This window comes from Staurois parvus, unplaced genomic scaffold (genome assembly GCF_062004578.1).
Source record: "Staurois parvus isolate SC_StPar_1 unplaced genomic scaffold, SC_StPar_1.0 ptg000132l, whole genome shotgun sequence".
Lineage (NCBI taxonomy): Eukaryota > Metazoa > Chordata > Amphibia > Anura > Ranidae > Staurois > Staurois parvus.
This window is the reverse complement of record NW_028317928.1, coordinates 5765839-5786657: the sequence shown is the minus strand read 5'-3', so window position 1 is coordinate 5786657 and position 20819 is coordinate 5765839. Positions and strand designations below refer to the sequence as shown.

General features: G+C 45.0%; 2 protein-coding genes across 4 annotated transcripts in view; one reads left to right on the top strand and one right to left on the bottom strand.

Annotated features, from left to right (window-relative positions):
* Window positions 1-6500: 6500 nt before the first annotated feature.
* LOC149466229 (uncharacterized) lies at window positions 6501-13599 on the bottom strand. 3 transcript variants are annotated; one of them, XM_089672662.1, is made up of 8 exons: window positions 13517-13599; window positions 13235-13360; window positions 12112-12233; window positions 11432-11617; window positions 11222-11345; window positions 11013-11110; window positions 10802-10904; window positions 6501-7979 (listed from the first exon to the last, which is right to left on the bottom strand). In XM_089672662.1, exons 3-8 carry the CDS (start codon window positions 12223-12225, stop codon window positions 7024-7026), a joined length of 1581 nt encoding a protein of 526 aa, XP_089528788.1. In that variant the 5' UTR covers window positions 12226-12233; window positions 13235-13360; window positions 13517-13599; the 3' UTR covers window positions 6501-7023. The 3 variants fall into 3 exon arrangements, with proteins under 3 accessions (XP_089528788.1, XP_089528787.1, XP_089528789.1); XM_089672661.1 differs by having other exon boundaries at window positions 13479-13545; XM_089672663.1 differs by having other exon boundaries at window positions 13246-13360; window positions 13479-13545.
* Window positions 13600-14086: 487 nt separating this feature from the next.
* Window positions 14087-20819, top strand: part of LOC149466215 (uncharacterized) — a 475763-nt gene continuing 469030 nt past the window's right edge. The window contains exons 1-3 of the mRNA XM_089672715.1: window positions 14087-14823; window positions 15598-15762; window positions 15849-15972. Coding sequence (XP_089528841.1) covers window positions 14746-14823; window positions 15598-15762; window positions 15849-15972 — 367 coding nt within the window. The 5' untranslated portion in view covers window positions 14087-14745. The remainder of the gene's footprint in view (window positions 14824-15597; window positions 15763-15848; window positions 15973-20819) is intronic.

Genomic DNA, 20819 nt, shown 5'->3' with positions numbered 1-20819 from the left:
TGCAGGGTCCGGGGAGAGCAGATATAATGAATGCAGGATACGGGGAGAGCGGATATAATGAATGCAGGATACGGAGAGAGCGGATATAATGAATGCAGGGTACGGGGAGACCGGATATAATGAATGCAGGGTACGGGGAGAGCGGATATCGTGAATGCAAGGTCCGGGAAGACTAGATATAGTGAATGCAGGGTCCGGGGAGAGCAGATATAGTGAATGCAGGGTCTGGGGAGAGCAGATATAGTGAATGCAGGGTCCTGGGAGAGCAAATATAGTGAATGTGCGGTCGGGAAGAGCGGATATAGTGAATGTGGGGTCCGAGAAGACCAAATATAGTGAATGCGCTCTTCCGGACCCCGCAAATGGCGGCGCAGGTAGGGCGCGCGCGCGCGGGGCTCACGTGCACCCCCTGCCCGGAAATGCGAAATCACATATATATATGTGATTTTGCGCACCCGTGCTGCCCTGTAGTAGTATTTCTGATATAGGGTGGATGGGAAACGATTAATAATTCCTTATTCATAAAGCACCACATTACCCCAACAGCACTACACAAGGGATATGAAGTCCTTAAGAGATTGAAAGTAAAAAGCAGAGGAGAAGCTGCAAAGCATGCTGGGAATGCAGGAAGAAGGGGAAAGAGGCTGCCAGCCGGCAGGCAGCACTCACAACATGAAAGGAAGCTTTTCAAGTATATCTTATATTGGATTGTCAAATATAATTATTGTTTGTGATATTATTACATTGCTGATAATATAAAATGAAATTGTATGTTGTGACTATAGATGTCCTTCTAAGTGGAAGTAAAGTCCACTTTCTAATTTGTACCTACATGTAAGACTATACTCACCTGTCGGTACAGTAAATATCTCCCAAACTTGCACCATTTAGGAGATATTCTCACAGCATGCAGCCAATGATGTCATCGGCGCATGCACTCCGAAGGGTCGACACATGCATGGGAGTGATGTCGTTGCGGCTCCGGCCAACCATACTGCTGGAGCCCATGAAACCGGAAGGAAGACCAGGTGAAGATGGTGGCGCCAAGAAGCCATGACATTGCGGAGCTGGAGGGCTCCGTGTACACGTAAATCTGTCATATTGTACTAGTAGGCGGTGCATACTAGTACATTATGACCTAAACCTGCAGGGGGCAGTTTATTTTGGGGGGTTTTCGGGAGGGTTACTACCACTTTAAGAAGAGGATCTAGAGCAGCCTCTTCTTCAACCTTTTCAGCTTGGAGGAACCCTTGAAGTAACTGTCCAGGCTCAGGGAACCCCTGCAAAATGTGTCTATATCTACAGTCCATAGTGTGATGATCACTGGGAAGGATGCTCTTTACATTTGTTCTCATTGGGAAGAATTCCCCCTTGCAGATAGCTAAAAGATCATCGGTGTCCGCATTAGTGTATTATGTTTTGTGCAGGCCCTAGGCAACACTAAACATAAAAAATGGCCCCCCCTTCCCTGCAGAGAAATAGAGACTCACGATCACTGCTCTACGGAATGAAACCATTTTTAGATGTCTCCATTCCCACCGAAAGCTCTCTACTCCATCAGTGCTGCCTATATCACTCACCTGGCTCCCTTCCCGGAATCTTACGGCCACTCCCCCGCAGGGAGAGACTCACAATCACTGCTCTCCGGAATGAAACCATTTTTAGATGTCTACATTCCCACCGAGAGCTCTCTACTCCATCAGTGTTGCCTATATCACTCACCTGGCTCCCTTCCCAGAGTCTCATGGCCGCTCCCCTGCAGAGAAAGAGAGACTCATGATCACAGCTCTCCGGAATTAAACCATTTTTAGATGTCTCCATTCCTACCAAGAGCTCTCTACTCCATCAGTGCTGCCTATATCACACACTTGTCTCCCTTTGCGGAGTCTCACTGCTGCTCCCCCGCAGAGAGAGACTCACAATCACTGCTCTATGGAATTAAATCATTTTTAGATGTCTCCATTCCCACTGAGAGCTCTATACTCCATCAGTGCTGCCTATATCACTCACCTGGCTCCCTTCCCGGAGTCTCACGGCCGCTCCCCCGGCTCCCTTCACTTCGCTCTTCCACCTGCCGCCAAGCCCCACTGCCCCTCGGAGCCTCTTATACACAGCGCCATCCACTCCTGGTCACCGGCGCGGCGTCACCTCACAGGAACCGGCGTCTAAAGGCACATCACAGGGCACGCAGGACAACCAGTGTCCCTTCTCTTGAGTGAGCGACACTGTCCCCCTGAAAAATGCTGCCCAAGGCTTTGTTTGCTTTGTGGTAAACACGCCCTTGGGTGTCAGTGGGATAAAAAAGCATGAGCAAATGAATGCTCAAACTCCTGCGCTGGATGATGAGCTCCACATGTAGTACTTTTTGGGAATGCAAGCCTTGCTGCCCTCAACGGACCAGGGAGATCCAAAGAAGCTGTGTGCAAAGAAACAGAGGGTGCACAGGCCTAGTGCCTTACCTTCTAAAAATGAGATTTATGAATAAAATTAGTATACTCACAAAAGAATAAAATCAAAGTCATATCACAAAAAAGACAGCATGCTCCAATCTCCCTAGATGGTGGCTGTTGGGGGACTGTAGGCCTCCAAATTCCTGACACGTTTCAAGACAGAACTTCTTCCTCAGAGCCCTAAGAGGCAGAAATTGTTCATTGCTCAAGGAACCTTGCCCTAGCAACCTCTGGAGGAACCCTGGTTGATAAAAACGCTGATCTAAAGGGTATACACCTTGAATTGTCCTGAAATCATCTTTTGTGTGATCCAGGAGCTGCTGAACCTGGATGCACACAACAAGCAGAAGCCTTGACTCCTATAACTTTGGCCTCATTAACCAGGAAAAAGGTGAACCCATTAGATAGTGGCAAGGGAGCGTGTACAAAGGCAGATGTATAAAGTACAACTTCTGCTTTTGTGTAATGTTTAAAAAACAGATGCTCATTTGTAGAAAAGTGCGCAGATGTGAATGGAGATGTGATAAACATTCTGACTTATCCAGTTTCTGTAGTCTTGAAATATAGGGTTTTGTTCCCTTGCCAACTTTCTGTTCATATAGCTTGCAATTTAGCACAACAAAGTAAGATGTCTGAAAAGTGACACTACCAGAATCCTCCTCACCTGTCCGGTCAGGGCTGTGTCTTATTAATAGAGATCATGTGTCATGCAACGGCAGTCAAGTAAGCTAGTATGAAGCAGGCAGATGGCCAATACATACACTCACCGGCCACTTTCACCTGTTCAATTGCTTGGTAACACAAATAGCTAATCATCCATTCACGTGGCAGCAACTCAATGCATTTTGGCTTCTAGACGTGAAGACAACTTGCTGAAGTTCAAAACGAGCATCAGAATAGGAAAGAAAGGGGTTTTAAGTGACTTTGACGTGGCATGGTTGTTGGTGCCAGGTGGGCTGGTCTTAGTATTTCATAACCTGTTGATCTACTGGGGTTTTCACGCACAACCATCTCTAGGGTTTACAGAGAATGGTATGAAAAAGAGAAAATATCCAGTGAGCGGCAGTTGTGTGGACAGAAATGCCTTGTTGATGTCAGAGGTTAGAGGAGAATGGGCAGACTGGTTGCTGCAACATTTAGATGGTAGGGTCACAATTTGGCAAAAACATGAAAGCATGGATCCATCCTGCCTTGTATCAATGGTTCAGGCTGGTGGGGGTGGTGTCATGGTGTGGTGGATCCATCCTGCCTTGTATTAACGGTTCAGGCTGGTGGTGGTGGATCCATCTTGCCTTGTATCAACGGTTCAGGCTGGTGGTGGTGGTGTCATGGTGTGGTGGATCCATCCTGCCTTGTATCAACGGTTCAGGCTGGTGGTGGTCATGGTGTGGGGGAGATTTTCTTGGCACTAGCAAGGTGGACCTAATAAAGTGGCCAGTGAATGTACAGTATTTCAAGCACCATGTTCCTTCATATGAAGCCTGCCCACTTTCCTTCTCCTAGAACAGGGGTCTCCAAACTTTCTAAACAAAGGGTCAGTTTACTGTCCTTTAAACTTTAGGGGGGCCGGACTGTGGCTATTGGAAGTAGAAAATGCCCTGACATCAGTGGGATCTTTGATGTCTGTGAGAGGAATTGGTGTCTGTGAGAGGATCTTTGATGTCTGCGAGTGGAATTGAGCCCCCTCGTTGTTGTCGTTGGGTGAGAAGAAATCATTGGTGTAATTGGGAGAAATTGTGCCCCATTGTTAATGCCATTGAGAGAAATTGTGCCCCTTCATTGGTTTTAGCGGAGAGAATTATGCCCCATTGTTGGTGTCTGAGGATGACATATTGCCCCAAGGGCCAGATAAAAGCAAGCAAAGGGCCACAGTTTGGAGATTTTGGAGACCACTGCCCTAGAAGAACTGGCACATTTTGGCCTCCACCCTAAACTGAAGAATATATCCTGCCCCCTTCTCCAGCTTTGTGAGCGTCAACTATTTTCAGTTTTCTAGACAACGGCTTAGAAGAACCCATGGTGCTGATTGTTGGGGCAAGGTCAGATGAGTCTGGGCATTTAAAACCTTTGAGCTTGACATCACCTGGTCTTCCCAGACGATGATTGAGAACAATCCATGACACTGGCAGGTCTCAGCTTGGCAAAGGGGGCAGTGCATGCTATAAATTCTGCAGGGTGCCCAAACTTTTGCAGACGCCATTTTTTTGTTTTCTGTTACTTTGAAAGTGTAAATGATGGAAATAAAATCTAACTTTTGTTGACATATTATAAGAATGTCTAATCTGTAATTTGATGCCTTTTGGAGATTTTTCCACCTTTCCTTGGCTTCTTTATGCACATTAATACAAATTTTTAGCTGGGGTGCCCAAACTTTCAATCCCCACTGTAGGTACTGCGGCTTACACATAAATTTCCAAATATGTGAAAACTAAACCCTTTGTTGTTAACATGAATTGTCAGATGGGGTCAATTTGTATTTTTGCAAGATAGCTGGTAAGTGTGCATGGAAATTTTTATTTGAAATGTGCATTGCCTTTCCATGTGCATCTTACTGCAAAGGCTGGTTATGGGTTGAGGTGGTTGCACTTTTTTGTACAGTTGGTTGACTTGGATGCAGGGATGCACTAGGTGCCTTCAGCTGCCATTGTGCTCTTGCTGGGCATCCCATTGTCTTTAAGGAGGGGTGGGCTTCCTCCAGACAAACCTGCCCTTGATCTCTCTACTGCTATATGTGCTCTTACTTGGGAGACTCTAAAAATTAAAAATTATAGAGGTAGGACGGCAGTACACAGAGGTGCCTTGATGTAGGCAACGTGGCTTACACATATATCTGCAAATGTCTGCAAACTAAATCCTCTGTGTTTAATGTGAATTGTTAGACAGGGTCAATTTGGGTTTTTTTTTAAGCTGGCTGGTAAGTGTGCTGAAAAATATTAATTTGATCGAAATCACCAAATGGTATATAAGCATGGGTGTTTGGGTAGGCCAGGTTCCCTAAAGGGGTTTTCTGTTTCTTCGAGACTTGATAAAGCGCAACTGTGTGAAACATGTCATCTTGGTAACCCTACACACGCTCCCAGCTGAAGCAAACGCCGGACACTGCCTTCGCTTGCCATGGTGACACCACCCGGGATGCCGGTAAGCTGACACCACGTGATTTGAAGCCGACAGGAGCGTTCTCCAATCTCAGCTCCCTTCAGAGCAGACGGGCCGTCCGTTGGAGTCACAATGTTCACTACAGGCTGGTCAAATTTTATTATATTTGCTACTTTGTCTCACCCAATAAAGATGCACCTTCATTAAGGTGCTTGACTGAGAGCATTTTCCACAGCGCCTATATTTTTCAGTCCTCGATGAAACCTACGTGCCATAGCTCCTGCTTCTGTTCCTCCACCCTCATTTATTTCCTGTTGCACTCATATATATATATATATATATATATATATATATATATATATATATATATATATATAGAACTCCAGCAGCGATGGCGAGAACCCCTTGATGTGGCTGCAGCAAGTGTGCCTAGTCAAGAACTAGTAGTGTTGGAGTGGACTGAGCTTTTGAGCATCACTTGAAAAAGATACAAAAAACAGTTGTGCTTCAGGGTTGGTGTTATTGGAATAGATGGCCAATTCCCTCGCCTCCTACCATCTTCAATGACACATCGCTGACCGGTCTCTAGAACTCAGATGTTGCTGTTGGATTCCCAAAGACAAACAAGGAATAGGAAAACACTTGACAAAGAAAGATCTCAGAAACGTTTGCTCCTTGTTCCAGCTTGATGACTTGGTCGCACCAAAAGACAACAGCCCAGGAACTGGTGGATTTAAACTGGTTCTTCAAAGTCGGTAATGGTTCTGTAGTCCGTATGCGTGATTCCCTTAAACTCTCTGGAGTCTACTAGAAAATCAAATTACTGGCTTTGGGTGGACAAACCCTTTCATCTCAGCTTGACCCCCTTTTGAATACCTATAAATCGCCTCATCTCTCTCTCTCTTCCAAACACTCAATGTAGATCTGTCGCAATTCTAGAAAATTCAAAATGAGTCCATAATAAAAAAAGATTTATTACACCGAGGTGACCCTCAATGAACACAGCATGTCAAACATGTGTAGAGCTAGAGATAAAGACAGCTGAAGTTATGTGCTGATCTTGACTTTTTCTGTAAAAAGTCAAGCTTGGCCCCACCCCTTGCATGCCACCTAGCTAATTAAAGGACCAGTAGAATGGCTGAAGGAAGCAGATAAGAGTGCGGCCTAGCTCAGATTGTACAGATAAGTGCATTAATGCAATGCACAGGAAGGGACAACCTTGAAGGTTTGGTATCTTCTACCTTGTCGATTTTTTTCTTCTTTACTCAAGCTACAAAAAGACCTTTAAAGTCACAACATACGGACATGAAACACATTAGGTTGACTTCAAATGGCTGGACCTCCTTGCCTGGGAGCATTACTGCTTCCATCACAGCCTTTTCACAAAGGTGTGGCATTATGACAGGTGTCCTTTGACCTCTAACGATCAAAGAAACGCTGATCCTAAGCAGGGTTGTAGTACCGAAAAAGCCAGACTTCACCTGTGAAGCTGCTGATGAGAAACCAAATATAGTTTCCTGGAAAAGCACTTGCCGCATTCGGAGCAGGAAAAGGGTTTCTCTCCAGTGTGAGTTCTCTGGTGGGTGACAAGGTTGGACTTCTGCTTAAAGCATTTCCCACACTCTGCACATGAATAAGGCATTTCCCCTGTGTGGTTCCGTTGGTGCTTGACCAGGACCGACTTATAGGCGAAGCCTTTTCCACACTGAGGACACAAATACGGCTTTTCCCCTGTGTGGACCCTCTCGTGTCTCACCAGGGCCGACTTTTCAGTGAAACACTTCCCGCACTCAGAGCACGAATACGGCTTTTCCCCTGTGTGAACCCTCTGGTGCTTTACCACATCAGACTTCTGAGTAAAGCATCTCCCGCACAGGGAGCAAGAATAGGGCTTCTCCCCTGTATGAGTCCTTTGGTGGATAGCCAGATGGGCCTTCTGCTTAAACGACTTCCCGCACTGAGAACAGGAAAATGGATGGTCACCAGAGTGGATCCTCTCGTGCTGTAAAAGGTTTGCCTTGTCAGTGAAACATTTTCCACAGAGAGGGCACGAATAGGGCTTCTCCCCTGTGTGGATCCGTTGGTGGGTGACAAGATGGGACTTCTGAACAAAAACCTTCCCGCATTCGGAACAGGAGTAAGGGTGCTCTCCTGTTTGAGTTGTCTGATGGGAAATAAGCTTTACACCCGAGGAAAAACATTTATCATAAGCAGGATATGGGAATGTGGAGCCAACGGTCTGGGTGATGTGGTGGCCGATAGGATGGCATCGTTCAGTAAAAGACACACCGTGCGTAGAGGGGTCATAAGACAGATCTGTACCATGAAGAACCGCATGCAGAGTTGGAATACCAGGATTTTCTGCTGGACTAGTTCCACCATCTGGACAGGTAATGGGATGTCCCTCTGTGTTATTTCCTTTGTGATGTATATCTAGATGAAGCAAGAAAGCAAGAGATGGGTTGGTAGAGTAAGGTTGCCAAACAGGCAAATCTTAAGGGAGAGCCTTCTGCTCTCCAATAAATACAAAATAGCCCCAAAAAATAGAAAAGGATGGACATTGCATCAACCTTCACCAGTAAGAGTAGCAGTGTCCAGCCACGCCCCCTGACATGTTTTACCCCACCAACCGGGAGCTTAGTCACATACCACCCCCCTGGGGGGCGGGGTGAAACATGTCAGGGGGCGTGGCTGGAGCAGCAGCTGAGGCCAACACCGCAACTCTTACTGGGGATGGATGATGCGGCATCTGCCTTTCTCTACTTCCATTGTTCTTGAATCAATGGAAGGACTCCAGCTCCCACTTTCTGCTACTGGCAGGGTTATCTTAAAGCGGAGTTCCACCTAAAAAAATAAATAAATAAAAGTCATCAGCTACAAAAACTGTAGCTGCTGACTTTTAAAATACAGCCACTTACCTGTCCCTCGATCCAGCGGTGTCCTCACCACCGCTGGTTTCACCGGCCGTCTTCTCTCCCTGGTGCCGGCATCTTTAGTGTGGGCACCTGGCTGTGACAACTTGCGAGAAGAGCTGCACTTTTGTGAATAGCCCTGTAGTCTTCTGGGACCTGTCACGTGTCCCAGAATACTTTGAGGAGGGAGGGACGGAGAAGGACAACTTCCGCTTCTGATCGCCTAGGCAATCGCAGCAGAAGTAGGAGCGGGTACCTGTCAGATTTGGGTACCCAGCTCCCCCAAGGTGCCAATCCTTAATGGGGAGTGGGGAACAAAGGCTTAAAGTGGAACTTCCCATTTTGGGTGCAGCTCCGCTTTAAGTTCTCCCGCTTTGAGCGGCGCTACAAGCTGAACCAACCCCAAAAAATATGTACAGTTGCAAGAAAAAGTATGTGAACCCCTTGGGATTATGTGGAGTTTTGCATGAATTGGGCATAAAATGTGCTCTGAACGTCATCTAAGTCACAACAATAGAAGAACACAGTCTGCTGAACATAATACTACACAAACATTAGATGTTGCCATGGTTTAATTGCACATAACATGTAAACATTCACAGTGCAGGGAGGAAAAAGTATGTGAGGCCCTAGCTTAATGATTTCTCCCAGAGCTAATTGGAGCCAGGAGTGAGCTAACCTTGACTCCAATCAGTGTGATGATATTGGATGTGTTGCTGACAGCTGTCCTGCCCTTAAAAAACACACACCTGTTTTGGGTTTACTGGTTTCAAGAAGCACTATCTGATGTGAACCATGCCTCGCAGAAAAGAGCTCTCAGAAGACCTACGATCAAGAATTGTTGACTTGCATGAAGCTGGAAAGGGTTACAAAAGTATCTCCAAAAGCCTTGCTGTTCATGTGTCCACGGTAAGACAGACTGTCTACAAATGGAGAAAGTTTAGCACTGTTGCTACTCTCCCTAGGCGTGGTCGTCCTGTAAAAATGACTGCAAGAGCACAGCGCAGAATGCTGCATGAGGTAAAGAAGAATCCCAGAGTGTCAGCTAAAGACCTACAGAAATCTCTGGCACATGCTAACATTTTTGTTGACACATCTACAATAAGGAAAACATTAAACAAGAATGGAGTACATGGGAGGACACCACGGAGGAAGCCATTGCTGTCCAAAAAGAATATTGCAGCACGTTTGAAGTTTGCAAAAGAGCACCTGGATGTTCCACAGCACTACTGGCAAAATATACTGTGGACAGATGAAACCAAGATTGAGTTGTTTGGGAAGAACACACAACACTATGTGTGGAGAAAAAAAGGCACAGCACACCAACATCAAAACCTCATCCCCACTGTAAAACATGGCGGAGGGAGCATCATGGTGTGGGGCTGCTTTGCTGCCTCAGGGCCTGGACGGATTGTTGTCATTGATGGGAAAATTAATTTAGGAGTTTATCAAGACATTTTGCAGGAAAACGTACGACCATCTGTCCACCAACTGAAGCTCCGCAGAGGATGGGTGATGCAACAGGACAATGACCCAAAGCATACAAGTAATTCAACAAAACAATGGCTGCAACAGCACAGAATACGCCTTCTGGAGTGGCCCAGTCAGAGTCCTGACCTCAACCCGATTGAAATGCTGTGGCATGACATTAAGAGAGTGATTCACACCAGACATCCCAAGAATATTGCTACACTGAAACAGTTTTGTCAAGAGGAGTGGTCCAAAATTACTCCAGATCGTTGTGCAGGTCTGATCTGCAACTACAGGAAACGTTTGGTTGAGGTTATTGCTGCCAAAGGAGGGTCAACCAGTTATTAAGTCCAAAGGTTCATATACTTTTTCCTCCCTGCACTGTGAATGTTTACATGTTATGTGAAATTAAACCATGGCAACATCTAATGTTTGTGTAGTATTATGTTCAGCAGACTGTGTTCTTCTATTGTTGTGACTTAGATGACGTTCAGAGCACATTTTATGCCCAATTCATGCAAAACTCCACGTAATCCCAAGGGGTTCACATACTTTTTCTTGCAACTGTATATATTCGAGGACCTCCTAAGTTGACAATTCTTTATCAGTCTTTTTTTTTCAAGATTTGTACAATCTGTAATTTTGGTTTAAAACCCAGAGTAAACCATTATCCAAAGGAATGCAAAAGAGTCTGAAGAGGAGAGCCGGAGTCGAATAGAGGGTGATGTCTCCTGACCCCCTCACTGGGCACATACTGTCACCTCATTACTGTACTGTACTCCTGACAGAGGAGGGGGAAGAAGAACATATTGTTGTAGTGACTGAACAACTAGGATCTGGGACTCTTCTCTGGATTTAGTGTTTAGCACTCACTTGTGTTGATCCCTGGAGGATCTTCCTCCTCCTTACACGGATCATCACCCATCATAGACATCTGTTCTTCATCTTCTACTTTAATAACAATCAGATCTTCATCCTAGCAAGAAAACATGTTTAGAATATGGATGCAGGAAGATGAGTGTTAGTTTAGAAGCATTCTCCAAAAAACGTGCAACAATTTATTAACGTCCTCAATTTCCCAAACCTGATAATCCTGGAGGACCTCATAATGTTCCTGTAAGGAATGCCGGGAATACAGAGGATGGGGACATCTCTCTGGGGGATTTCTGTTCCTGGATCCATCTGTAGGGAACACACACACACTGACAGAATCCATTGTTTCTATGTCTTTATATCAGAGGATGTGTGTATCTAGGTGGATCCTCAATACAAGAAATGAAAGTCTCCTCTTACCCTGTGATGTGAGGGGAGGCCGGTTCTCCATCATGACGTCCTTGTAGAGATCCTTGTGTCCTTCTATATACTCCCACTCCTCCATGGAGAAATAGACAGTGACATCCTGACACCTTATAGGAACCTGACACACACAATGATACAGTCACCATCCAGACACATCCCTTCTCTGTTACTGGAGAATGTCCCAGAATTCCCGGCACCGCTCACCTCTCCCGTCAGCAGCTCAATGATCTTCTGGGTGACTTCTAGAATCTTCATGTCACTTCTCCCAGGTATGGGGGAAAATGGTGGAGGCTCCACGATGGGGCTCTGGCTCCTACTCCATGCCCTGGACACAACGGAATGGCTGCTGAGTGTCACATGACCACCAGACTTTTTCAAAGGTCCATAATACTAAAAAAGAATGTATGCAAACGTTAAAACAAGATATGCTACAACGTTCCTTCATGTCCTCCTCATCTCTCCAGTCATCTCTGTATTTTATCAACAGAGGCAAGAGTGATGTCGTGCTCTCCCAGAATCCTCCTCACCTCTCCGGTCAGGTCTGTTATTTATTAATAAAGAGTAGAGTTATGCTGTGACCTCCCAGAATCCTCCTCACCTCTCCGGTCAGGTCTGTGTTTTATTAATAGAGATAAGAGTAACGTTATGTGATCTCCCAGAATCCTCCTCACCTCTCCAGTCAGGTCTGTGTTTTATTAACAGAGATAAGAGTGATGTCATGTGACCTCCCAGAATCCTCACCTCTCCAGTCAGGTCTGTGTTTTATTAATAGAGATAAAGGTGATGTCATGTGATCTCCCAGAATCCTCCTCACCTCTCTGGTCAGGTCTGTGTTTTATTAATAGAGATAAGAGTGATGTCATGTGATCTCCCAGAATCCTCACCTCTCCGGTCAGTAGGTAGATGATCTCCAGGGTAAGGTTTAATATCCTCTCTTTGTCCATCCTCAGGACTGGATCTGGGAAAGGACTTTGCTCCTTGTGGAAAGGACTGACCATAATGACATCTACAATGGAAAATAAAGAAAATTTAGGTTCACAGCAGTTCTGATACAAAAATAACAGGATGACTAATACACTAGATAACGGCTGCTTTGCAAAACTGAAACAGTGATGATTTAAAGGGGGAATCCAAACTAGTTTGGAAGTTGGGTTTGAGGAGCAGATGTAGGTCCAGAACATTCTTCACACTTGTTCCAAAATATTGATGGCTTCTTTTTTAATGTGGGGGGGAGTTTGCAGAGAGTGTTTGTATATGTTCACCTAAAGCTGAACTCCAGGTGTGATCCATATTGCATAGTTACATTGGCCCAGCTTGGCACAATGTAAGTAAACATAAGTATCTCATACCTGATGGACAGCTGTGGAAGCTGACAATCACTATAGTAGTAGTCTATGCTACTTCAGTGATGGCCACAATCCCCCACATCCTCTGCTGAGGGGCTGACCCACTACATACTGACCCTGGGGTTATTTGTTTGGTACTTCCGCCACTTGCAGAACACCTTGTATTTTTTCAATGAATACAAGGTGTTCTCTGATTGGGCAAGATGCAGATCATGACATCAGCACCCCTCCTCTCCACCTTGTCCAATCAGTGGGTGGCTTGTAGTCATTGAAAAAAATACAAGGCATTCTGCGAACGGTGGTAGTGCTGAGTAAGTGACCCCCCCCCCCCCCCCCCTGTAGTCAGTGTGCAGTGTAGTAGCCACTTGGCACAGGACCTGGAACATAGTGACGATCACTGTAGTAGCACCCACTACTACAGTGAGTATCAGCTTCCCCAGCGGCCCCTCTGGTATGAGATAGGCACACTTATAATGTGCCAAGCTGAACCAATGTAACTATGCAATACAGATCAAGCCTAGAGTTCAGAATGACATTTATTAGCCAGGGTATCCGAGGAAAGGTACAGGCTCATGATGGTGCCCCTGGCCAGGGCCTATGGCGTTGGTTGGGGAAGGAATCAACCGTAAACGAAGAGGAAGGCACGCAGAAGAATCTCTACCATCACGTTACACCTAATAAAGCTGGCCTGCTAGTTTCTTATCCGACGCTCCACTTTTTCCAGATCTCCTTGTTGTTTTCAGGCTCCGTGGCAACCCTTTGGTGATGGGATCACCCCCTGGTAACCCTAAAAAAAATATAATAAAACTGTATTCATACAATTCAAAACCTTGGACCCCTCTAAATACCCCCCTCCCCCACAGTGTGGAGAAGATATCAGTGCAGGCTCACTGTGTACATTATACCTGACAAACCAAAATTATTAACAGCTATCCATCCTCACCATTCTGCCAACATAGGAGAATGAAAAGAAAAAACAACTTCCGGTCTGTGGCTAATGGACTTCCGGGGTATGCGTTCCACAGTTGCCAAGTTACTTCCTGGCAACGCTCACGGGCGGAAAAAAGAAAATAAAGCCGCACTTCTTATTTTTGGATGGGCGGGATTTAATTTCACACTCTGACTTGCAATTTGTCTGCAGAAAGAAGAAAAAAAAACTCCATGGTGTGTGAAAGCGCTAAAGGAAGCTAAGGTCCTCGGTGATGGGCGACGGCGGCCATTTTCTTGAAGCCTTTTCTACAAGCTGGCTATAAGATTTGTAACTGTTTGCTGTTTATTTGACGAAATGCGAATGTGGTTGTCCACAGTGTAGCCATTGTTTTGTTCTGTCCTGGAATTTTTAAGAGCGACTGAAACCAGTCAGGTTTTGTTATTGGGGAAGGCAGCGGCCATTTTGTTGTAGCCCCCTGAGGCAGAACCCTCTTTCACTTACTTCCACTCTGCTTTTATGCTGCAGCTGGAGACAGAGGAGGAGGAGGTGGTAGGTTATTGGTCATTTTGGGTCATATTTCAATTAGGTGGTCAACTAAGGGAGGTGGTTGTATTTGAGAGAGAAGGTTACGTCATGGTCAACTATCTCAGTTGGGCGTTGTGGCGCACTGCGCTGCTCTGAGTGAAGACCAATGAGTTCAGCTGGAGGTGGCAGATCTCTTTGACCAGTACTGCGTACCTCCCTGGGGGCTGCACCCTATGCAATACACTTTTAAGCTTGTCCAGGAAACATGTTGTGGCCCTCGATTATTATTTTGGTCACTGTAGCACTCTGCGGCTACACAGAGTGCAGCAGATAGTCTCAGTCCCCGCCCCTGAGGAGCCCACACTGTACCAGCCCCAGTCCTATCGATGAAATGCAGAACTGGAAGTCTGGATTGAGTTTTTATGAAGGCAACACTTTCTATGCACCGCTTCCTAACATAATCCAAAAAAAGAAGCTGACGGTTTGATCATGTTCCTTTCAGTTTGTTTAGAGTTATGTGACTGGGGCATTAGGTTGTAAGCTCCTCAGGGGCAGGGCCTAATGGTGAAATCTGGGTGTTTCGTCACCTACTTTTAGCAAGAACTACATTTATCATGTTCATTAATTCTTCTGTGTCCAGATTTTGTATCAGCTGATACTGCCAAAGCAGCCTTAGTGAAAGTGACTACGTATACGAGGAAAGGTGCTGAAAGAGGATGGAGGAGGAGCGAAGCCACATGACAGAGAGGATATTAGACCTCACCCTGGAGATCATCTACCTGCTGACCGGAGAGGTGAGTAGGATTCTGGGAGGTCACATGACATCACTCTTATCTCTATTAATAAAACACAGACCTGACCGGAGAGGTGAGGAGGATTCTGGGAGATCACATGACATCACTCTTATCTCTATTAATAAAACACAGACCTGACCGGAGAGGTGAGGAGGATTCTGGGAGGTCACATGACATCACTCATCTCTATTAATAAAACACAGACCTGACCGAAGAGGTGAGGAGGATTCGGGGAGGTCACATGACATCACTCTCATCTTTATTAATAAAACACAGACCTGACTGGAGAGGTGAGGAGGATTCTGGGAGGTCACATGACATCACTCATCTCTATTAATCAAACACAGACCTAATGAGGCGAGGAGCATTCTGATCTCAAATGTATTTTTTTCCTCATTGGGATGTATAGCCAATATATTTTGGGAGAATTATAGTACTGCTGATAATTAGTAGTTAGTGCTGAGTGCATTGTGTAAGTGTCCAGTAGGAGCTACGTAAAGCAAATCATTGATGTTGTCTTTTTTCAGCCAAACTAACTATGTAACTACATTTAATGGTCATTTTCCTGAGCAGAACAGCACAGGTCCTGCAGGTCTACCTCGTGACCCCCAGTTCTCTAGTTAATGACATTGCACCACAACCATGTAGGCACCATTGGTCAGGTCCATCTGGCGCCACTGGGCAAAAAACCTGAGGCACATGTTCAAGGTGCTCAGGTGTACTCTAGCTCCTGGGTTGGACAATTTTAAGCTGATTTGTTTTCTTTATATATAGAATTATATAGCTTTCAAGCTGTCTAATGGCTTCATCGCACCCAACTTGAGGACTACACAGAGCCCCTTCTCAAAATCTCCACGTCCCGCTTTGACACCTGAAATTAGCAATGACCAAAAGATCCAAGAGGTCACCAACAAGATCATTGAGCTGCTGACAGGAGAGGTGAGCGGTGCTGGGGATTCTGGGACATTGTCCAGCAACAGACAAGGGATGTGTCTGGATGGTGACTGTATCATTGTGTGTGTCAGGTTCCTATAAGGTGTCAGGATGTCACTGTCTCCTTTTCCATGGAGGAGTGGGAGTATTTAGAAGGACACAAGGATCTCTACAAGGACGTCATGATGGAAAACCGGCCGACCCTCACATCTCCGGGTAAGAGGAGACTTTCATTTCTTGTTAAGGAGAGAATAGTATTGAGGATCGACCTGATAGAAATATCCTCTGATAGAAACAATGTATTCAGCCAGTGTGTTTGTTTCCTACAGATGGATCCAGTAATAGAAATACTCCAGAGAGATCTCCCCGTCCTATGTATTCCCGGGACTCCACACAGGAACATCTCAAGGTCCCATATGAGGATCAGGTCTTATGAAGTTTTTGCAAACCTATCATGGCATATCCAAAGGTCTAAGGGACCCGGATAATAGAATGGTTTTGTTTTTCTTAGGTTGAGCATCTGATTAATGTTAAAGTTGAAGTCACAGAGAGAGAAGAGACGTATTTGAGGACTGATGTGCAGTGTAAGGAGGAGAAAGTTCTTCCAGATGTATCTAGTAACAGAAAAACACCAGAGAGATGTCCCCATCCTCTTTATTCTTGGGATTCCACACAGGAACATCACAGGATCCTTCAGTATTATCCAGTAAGGGTAATATTAGTGCTCATAAACATTAAATTGAATAATGTATTGGTTTTGTGTAGATATAACTGGACACATCTAGGAACTGTTTCAGTCCCATTTCCCTTTAATATTTAGACATTTTATCTCATTCTTGATGACCTACTTGATGGCAACTACTCTTGACATCTCAGATGTAATATGTAGGTGCAAAACCCAAGATTGCTCCAATTAGGCCTCCTTGCCAGCACCACTGGAGGCTATCATCACACAAAAATCAAAAAAAGTATGGAATGACTTCCATAAAAGGTTGACTGAGGTGGGACCTTAAATTTCCCTTGCAAAAGACTTACTGTGAGACCTAAAATGGTCAGGCCTCCAATAATATGTATATTTCGAGATATGTTCTCCCACAGTCTCAACTCCACTCACATGCCATGCCCATAGCAGTGGTGTCTCTCTTAAATGGTGTCAGTGTATGAGAAACAGGAGTCCTTTGCTTTGGATTTGCACAGACTGCTGTTGGGAACAGTCATTAACTCTACCCAAGAAATCTCCTGAAAGGAGATCTTGACTGACTTAAAAGGCCAGTGAGCATTTTAAACCACCACTGTCTCAGGCATTTATGGAATAATCTTTTAAGACCAGAGAAGGACGATGGCCAAGCATCAGTTACCCTTTTGGTGAAAAGAATAGTCAGCCTACTCTACTGTTAGGTAATTCAGTACTTCCAGTTTTAGTTGGACTGGCCTTTCAACTAATATCAGCAAAATTATGAATTTTGACTGGTTGTGGGAGGTGTTTTTTTATGGTAGTTTGTGTCTTACTTAGGATGGAAATGTGATTAAAGGTGATGTGAAAATGGAAGCAGAAGATCCATATGTGATGGGTGATGATCCATGTAAGGAGGTAGAAATTCATCCAGAGATCAGCACAGGTGAGTAATAAACACTAAATCCAGAGAAGAGTCCCAGATCATCCTGGTTCAGTCACTACAACAATCTCTTCTTCTTCCCCCTCCTCTGTCAGTAGACAGTAATGGGGAGAAAGCATGTGCCCAGTAGAGGAGTTAGGAGACATCAGACTTTGAGGAGTTCACCTGTTTCCTTAGTTTTTTAAAAAGTCCCCTCTTAGATCCAGGAGTGCCTTTCAGACAGATCCCCTTTAAATTCAATAGAGTCCACCAGTGCCCAACAGTGTCCACCCTAAGATCCAGGAGTGCCCAATAATGTCCACCTTTAGATCCAGGAGTGCCTAACAGTGTCCACCCTTAGATCCAGGAGTGCCCAACAGTGTCCACCCTTAGATCCAGGAGTGCCCAGTTGTGTCCATCCTTAGATCCAGGAGTGTGCAATAGTGTCCACCCTTAGATCCAGGAGTGCCCAACAGTGTCCACCCTTAGATCCAGGAGTGGCCAATAGTGTCCACGCTTAGATCCAGGAGTGCCCAATAGTGTCCACCCCAGGGGTGGACTGACCATTTGGAAACTCGGGCACTGCCCGAGGGCCCGGGGTCAGTAGGGGGCCCCATGAGATGCCCCTGATACCTTTTTCATAGGCTTTTTTGAGTTTGGGCAAGGACACAGGGGCCCCATGATCCCCTACTGCCCGGGGGCCCCATGAGTTGTCAGTCCACCCCTGGTCCACCCTTAAATCCAGGAGTGCCCAACAGTGTCCACCCTTGGATCCAGGAGTGCCCAACAGTGTCCACCCTTAGATCCAGGAGTGCCCAACAGTGTCCACCCTTAGATCCAGGCATGCCCATCTGAGTCCCTTCTTACATAGAGGAGTGCCCATCGGGGGACTTGAGGAGGGTCATGGCTGGCTGGGAGTGGATGCTCCAGTCTCCATATTACGAAACACACTCCACTGCTAGACTACTATCATAGACAGCCGGAGCAGGCCAGATACAATCTTGTACTGGGCCAGATAGGACCCACATGCCATAGTTTAAAGACCCCTGTCCCAGAATCAGTAGTGGTGCACCAAAATTAAAATTCTGGACCGAAACCAAAAATTCAGGATGCACTTGGCCAAAAACCGAAACCGAAATGGACAGTTTTTTAAAAATATATATTTTTTATATATAGTATATAATTGTATTATATTTTAGCTTTTTATTTAATAAATTGAATTTAAATGAATATGACTTTAAAAAAATACAATCCAGTAACTTAAAATAACTTTTATTGCAAGTAACACACAAAAATTGGACAGAAAATAAAATGAAATATATATAAAATTTAAAAACTTAAATAGAGGCGTTTTTGCATTGAAGTCAGTAGGGGGGCGTTTTTGCATTGAAGTCAATGGGACGCAGTTTTACATTGAAGTCAATAGGCTGCGATTTTGCATTGAAGTCGATAGGGGCGGTTTTGCATTGCAGTCAATGGGATGTGATTTTGCGTTGAATTCAATAGGGGGCATTTTTGCATTGAAGTCAGTGGGATACAATTTTTCATTGAAGTCAATGGGATGCGATTTTGCATTGAAGTCAGTATGGGGCATTTTTTCGTTGAAGTCAATGGGATGTGATTTTGCGTTGAAGTCAATGGTGTTCGTTTTTGCTTTGAAGTCAATGAGACACGATTTTGCATTGAAGTCAGTAGGGGGCATATTTTCATTGAAGTCAATGGGATGTGATTTTGCATTAACGTCAATTATCATTATCGCCACCTTTTTTTTTCTATCGGCAAAACGACAATAACCCTATTTTTGGCTGATCATTTTCGACGACTGGTATATTGGTGCATCACTAAGAATTAGTAAAAAAAATATTTTTTTTGCTCACTCTGTCCCATTGGGGAGCTTTTTCACTTACTGTCCCAGAAGATACAACAGAAAGTGAGAGGAATTCTCTCAAAATGGGTAAAAATCCATTCCTAGACAGTTCTCACCAAAACAGGTGTCCTTTTTAGTAGACCTTCCCGTCATCTCCTCATCAGCTTTAACATGTTGCCATCCCTTGACAGTGGTCACCAGGACAAATAGAGAGGGCGAATCTCCCGGTCCTGAAAATAGCTATTGCTATTTCCTCTTTTTTTTTATTTTCTCCAGCTACACAACACAAAAGGAAAAACAAAAGAGTGCAGCCCCTGCCCTCTCCAGATGCCAAAATCGATGAGGATGACCTTACATCTGATTCTGCAGGAGAAAGCCCCATTGCCTCAAACCTCCACCTCCACTTGTCGTCTGGTCCCTCTATTCAGGGGGGTTGCTTCTTGGATGACCCTCACCCAGTCGCTCATCATTTGGGTGGAAACAGGGGTGAAACACTGCCATGTCCCGAATGCGGAGGATGTTTTAGCCAGAGAGCTGGGGTTAATGTAAATACGGGGGACACGCTATATTCATGTTCCGAATGTGGGAAGTGCTTTACCCCCAAGACACGTCTAACGGAACACATAAGGACTAACACCGGGACAAAACCGTATACCTGTCCCCAGTGCGGGAAAGGTTTTCCCTCAAATGCACATCTCATCATTCATTATAGACTGCACACGGGGGAGAAGCCTTACTCGTGCTCAGAGTGCGGCAAACGCTTCCACCAGAAGTCAAACCTTAACCACCACCAGGTGATCCACTCGGGCGAGAAACCGTTTTCTTGTTTGGAATGCGGGAAAAGATTTTTGAGGAAGGCCGATCTGGTGACCCACCAGAAAACTCACTCTGGCCTGAAGCCGTACTCATGTCCCCACTGCGGGAAGTGCTATAGGAGCAAGTCAACTGTCGTCAAACATCAGAGGATCCACATGGGATAGAGGCTTGCTTGGTGTTCTCAGCCAAGGAGAAGCTCTCCATGTAGGGATTGAAAAGGCTTTTGCCTCAAAATTCCCTTCATCAATGGGCAATAGACATCTTACTAGCAAGTCATGCTTGTGTACCTTCCTGTGTCCAGGAATCCAGATCAGCTGCAAAATTACTTCTGGCACCTAACATTTTTGAAGATTTGAATTTTATTCCCAATGAAAGAGGCTTCTCGCCTTCGGGAAATACATTTGATTTGAAGTCAACAATAATATATGCTTTTTCTAATGTTCAGCACTATTTAGAAGTAAAGTGCCTTGAAAAAGTATTCGTACCCCACAAAATTTTCCACATTTCGTCATACATTTTCAAGGCACTATATGTGCTGCCACATTATGATAGACAGGAACCCAGATGCGACTCTACTTGGCTTCTGTGTATACTCCCGACTCAACTCACTAACAATAACTCAGTGCTTGCCTTAGTAGAACAGCTAAGATTTTTGCCTAAAGCTTACATTTAATCTGCTTATATAGCAAGGAGCTGTTAGGAAATGCAGGAAAGGTAAGTACAGTGAAGGAAATGCATATTTGCTCCCCGGCTGATTTTGAATGTTTGCCCACTTACACAGAAAT

Coding starts and splice junctions, on each gene's coding strand:
- LOC149466229 (XM_089672662.1), bottom strand. CDS start 12,225: ATGGTCAGTCCTTTCCACAAGGAGCAAAGTCCTTTCCCAGATCCAGTC. Junction 11,618..12,111: donor TCTACCTACTGACCGGAGAG/GTGAGGATTCTG, acceptor ATTCTTTTTTAG/TATTATGGACCTTTGAAAAA. Junction 11,346..11,431: donor TTGAGCTGCTGACGGGAGAG/GTGAGCGGTGCC, acceptor TGTGTGTGTCAG/GTTCCTATAAGGTGTCAGGA.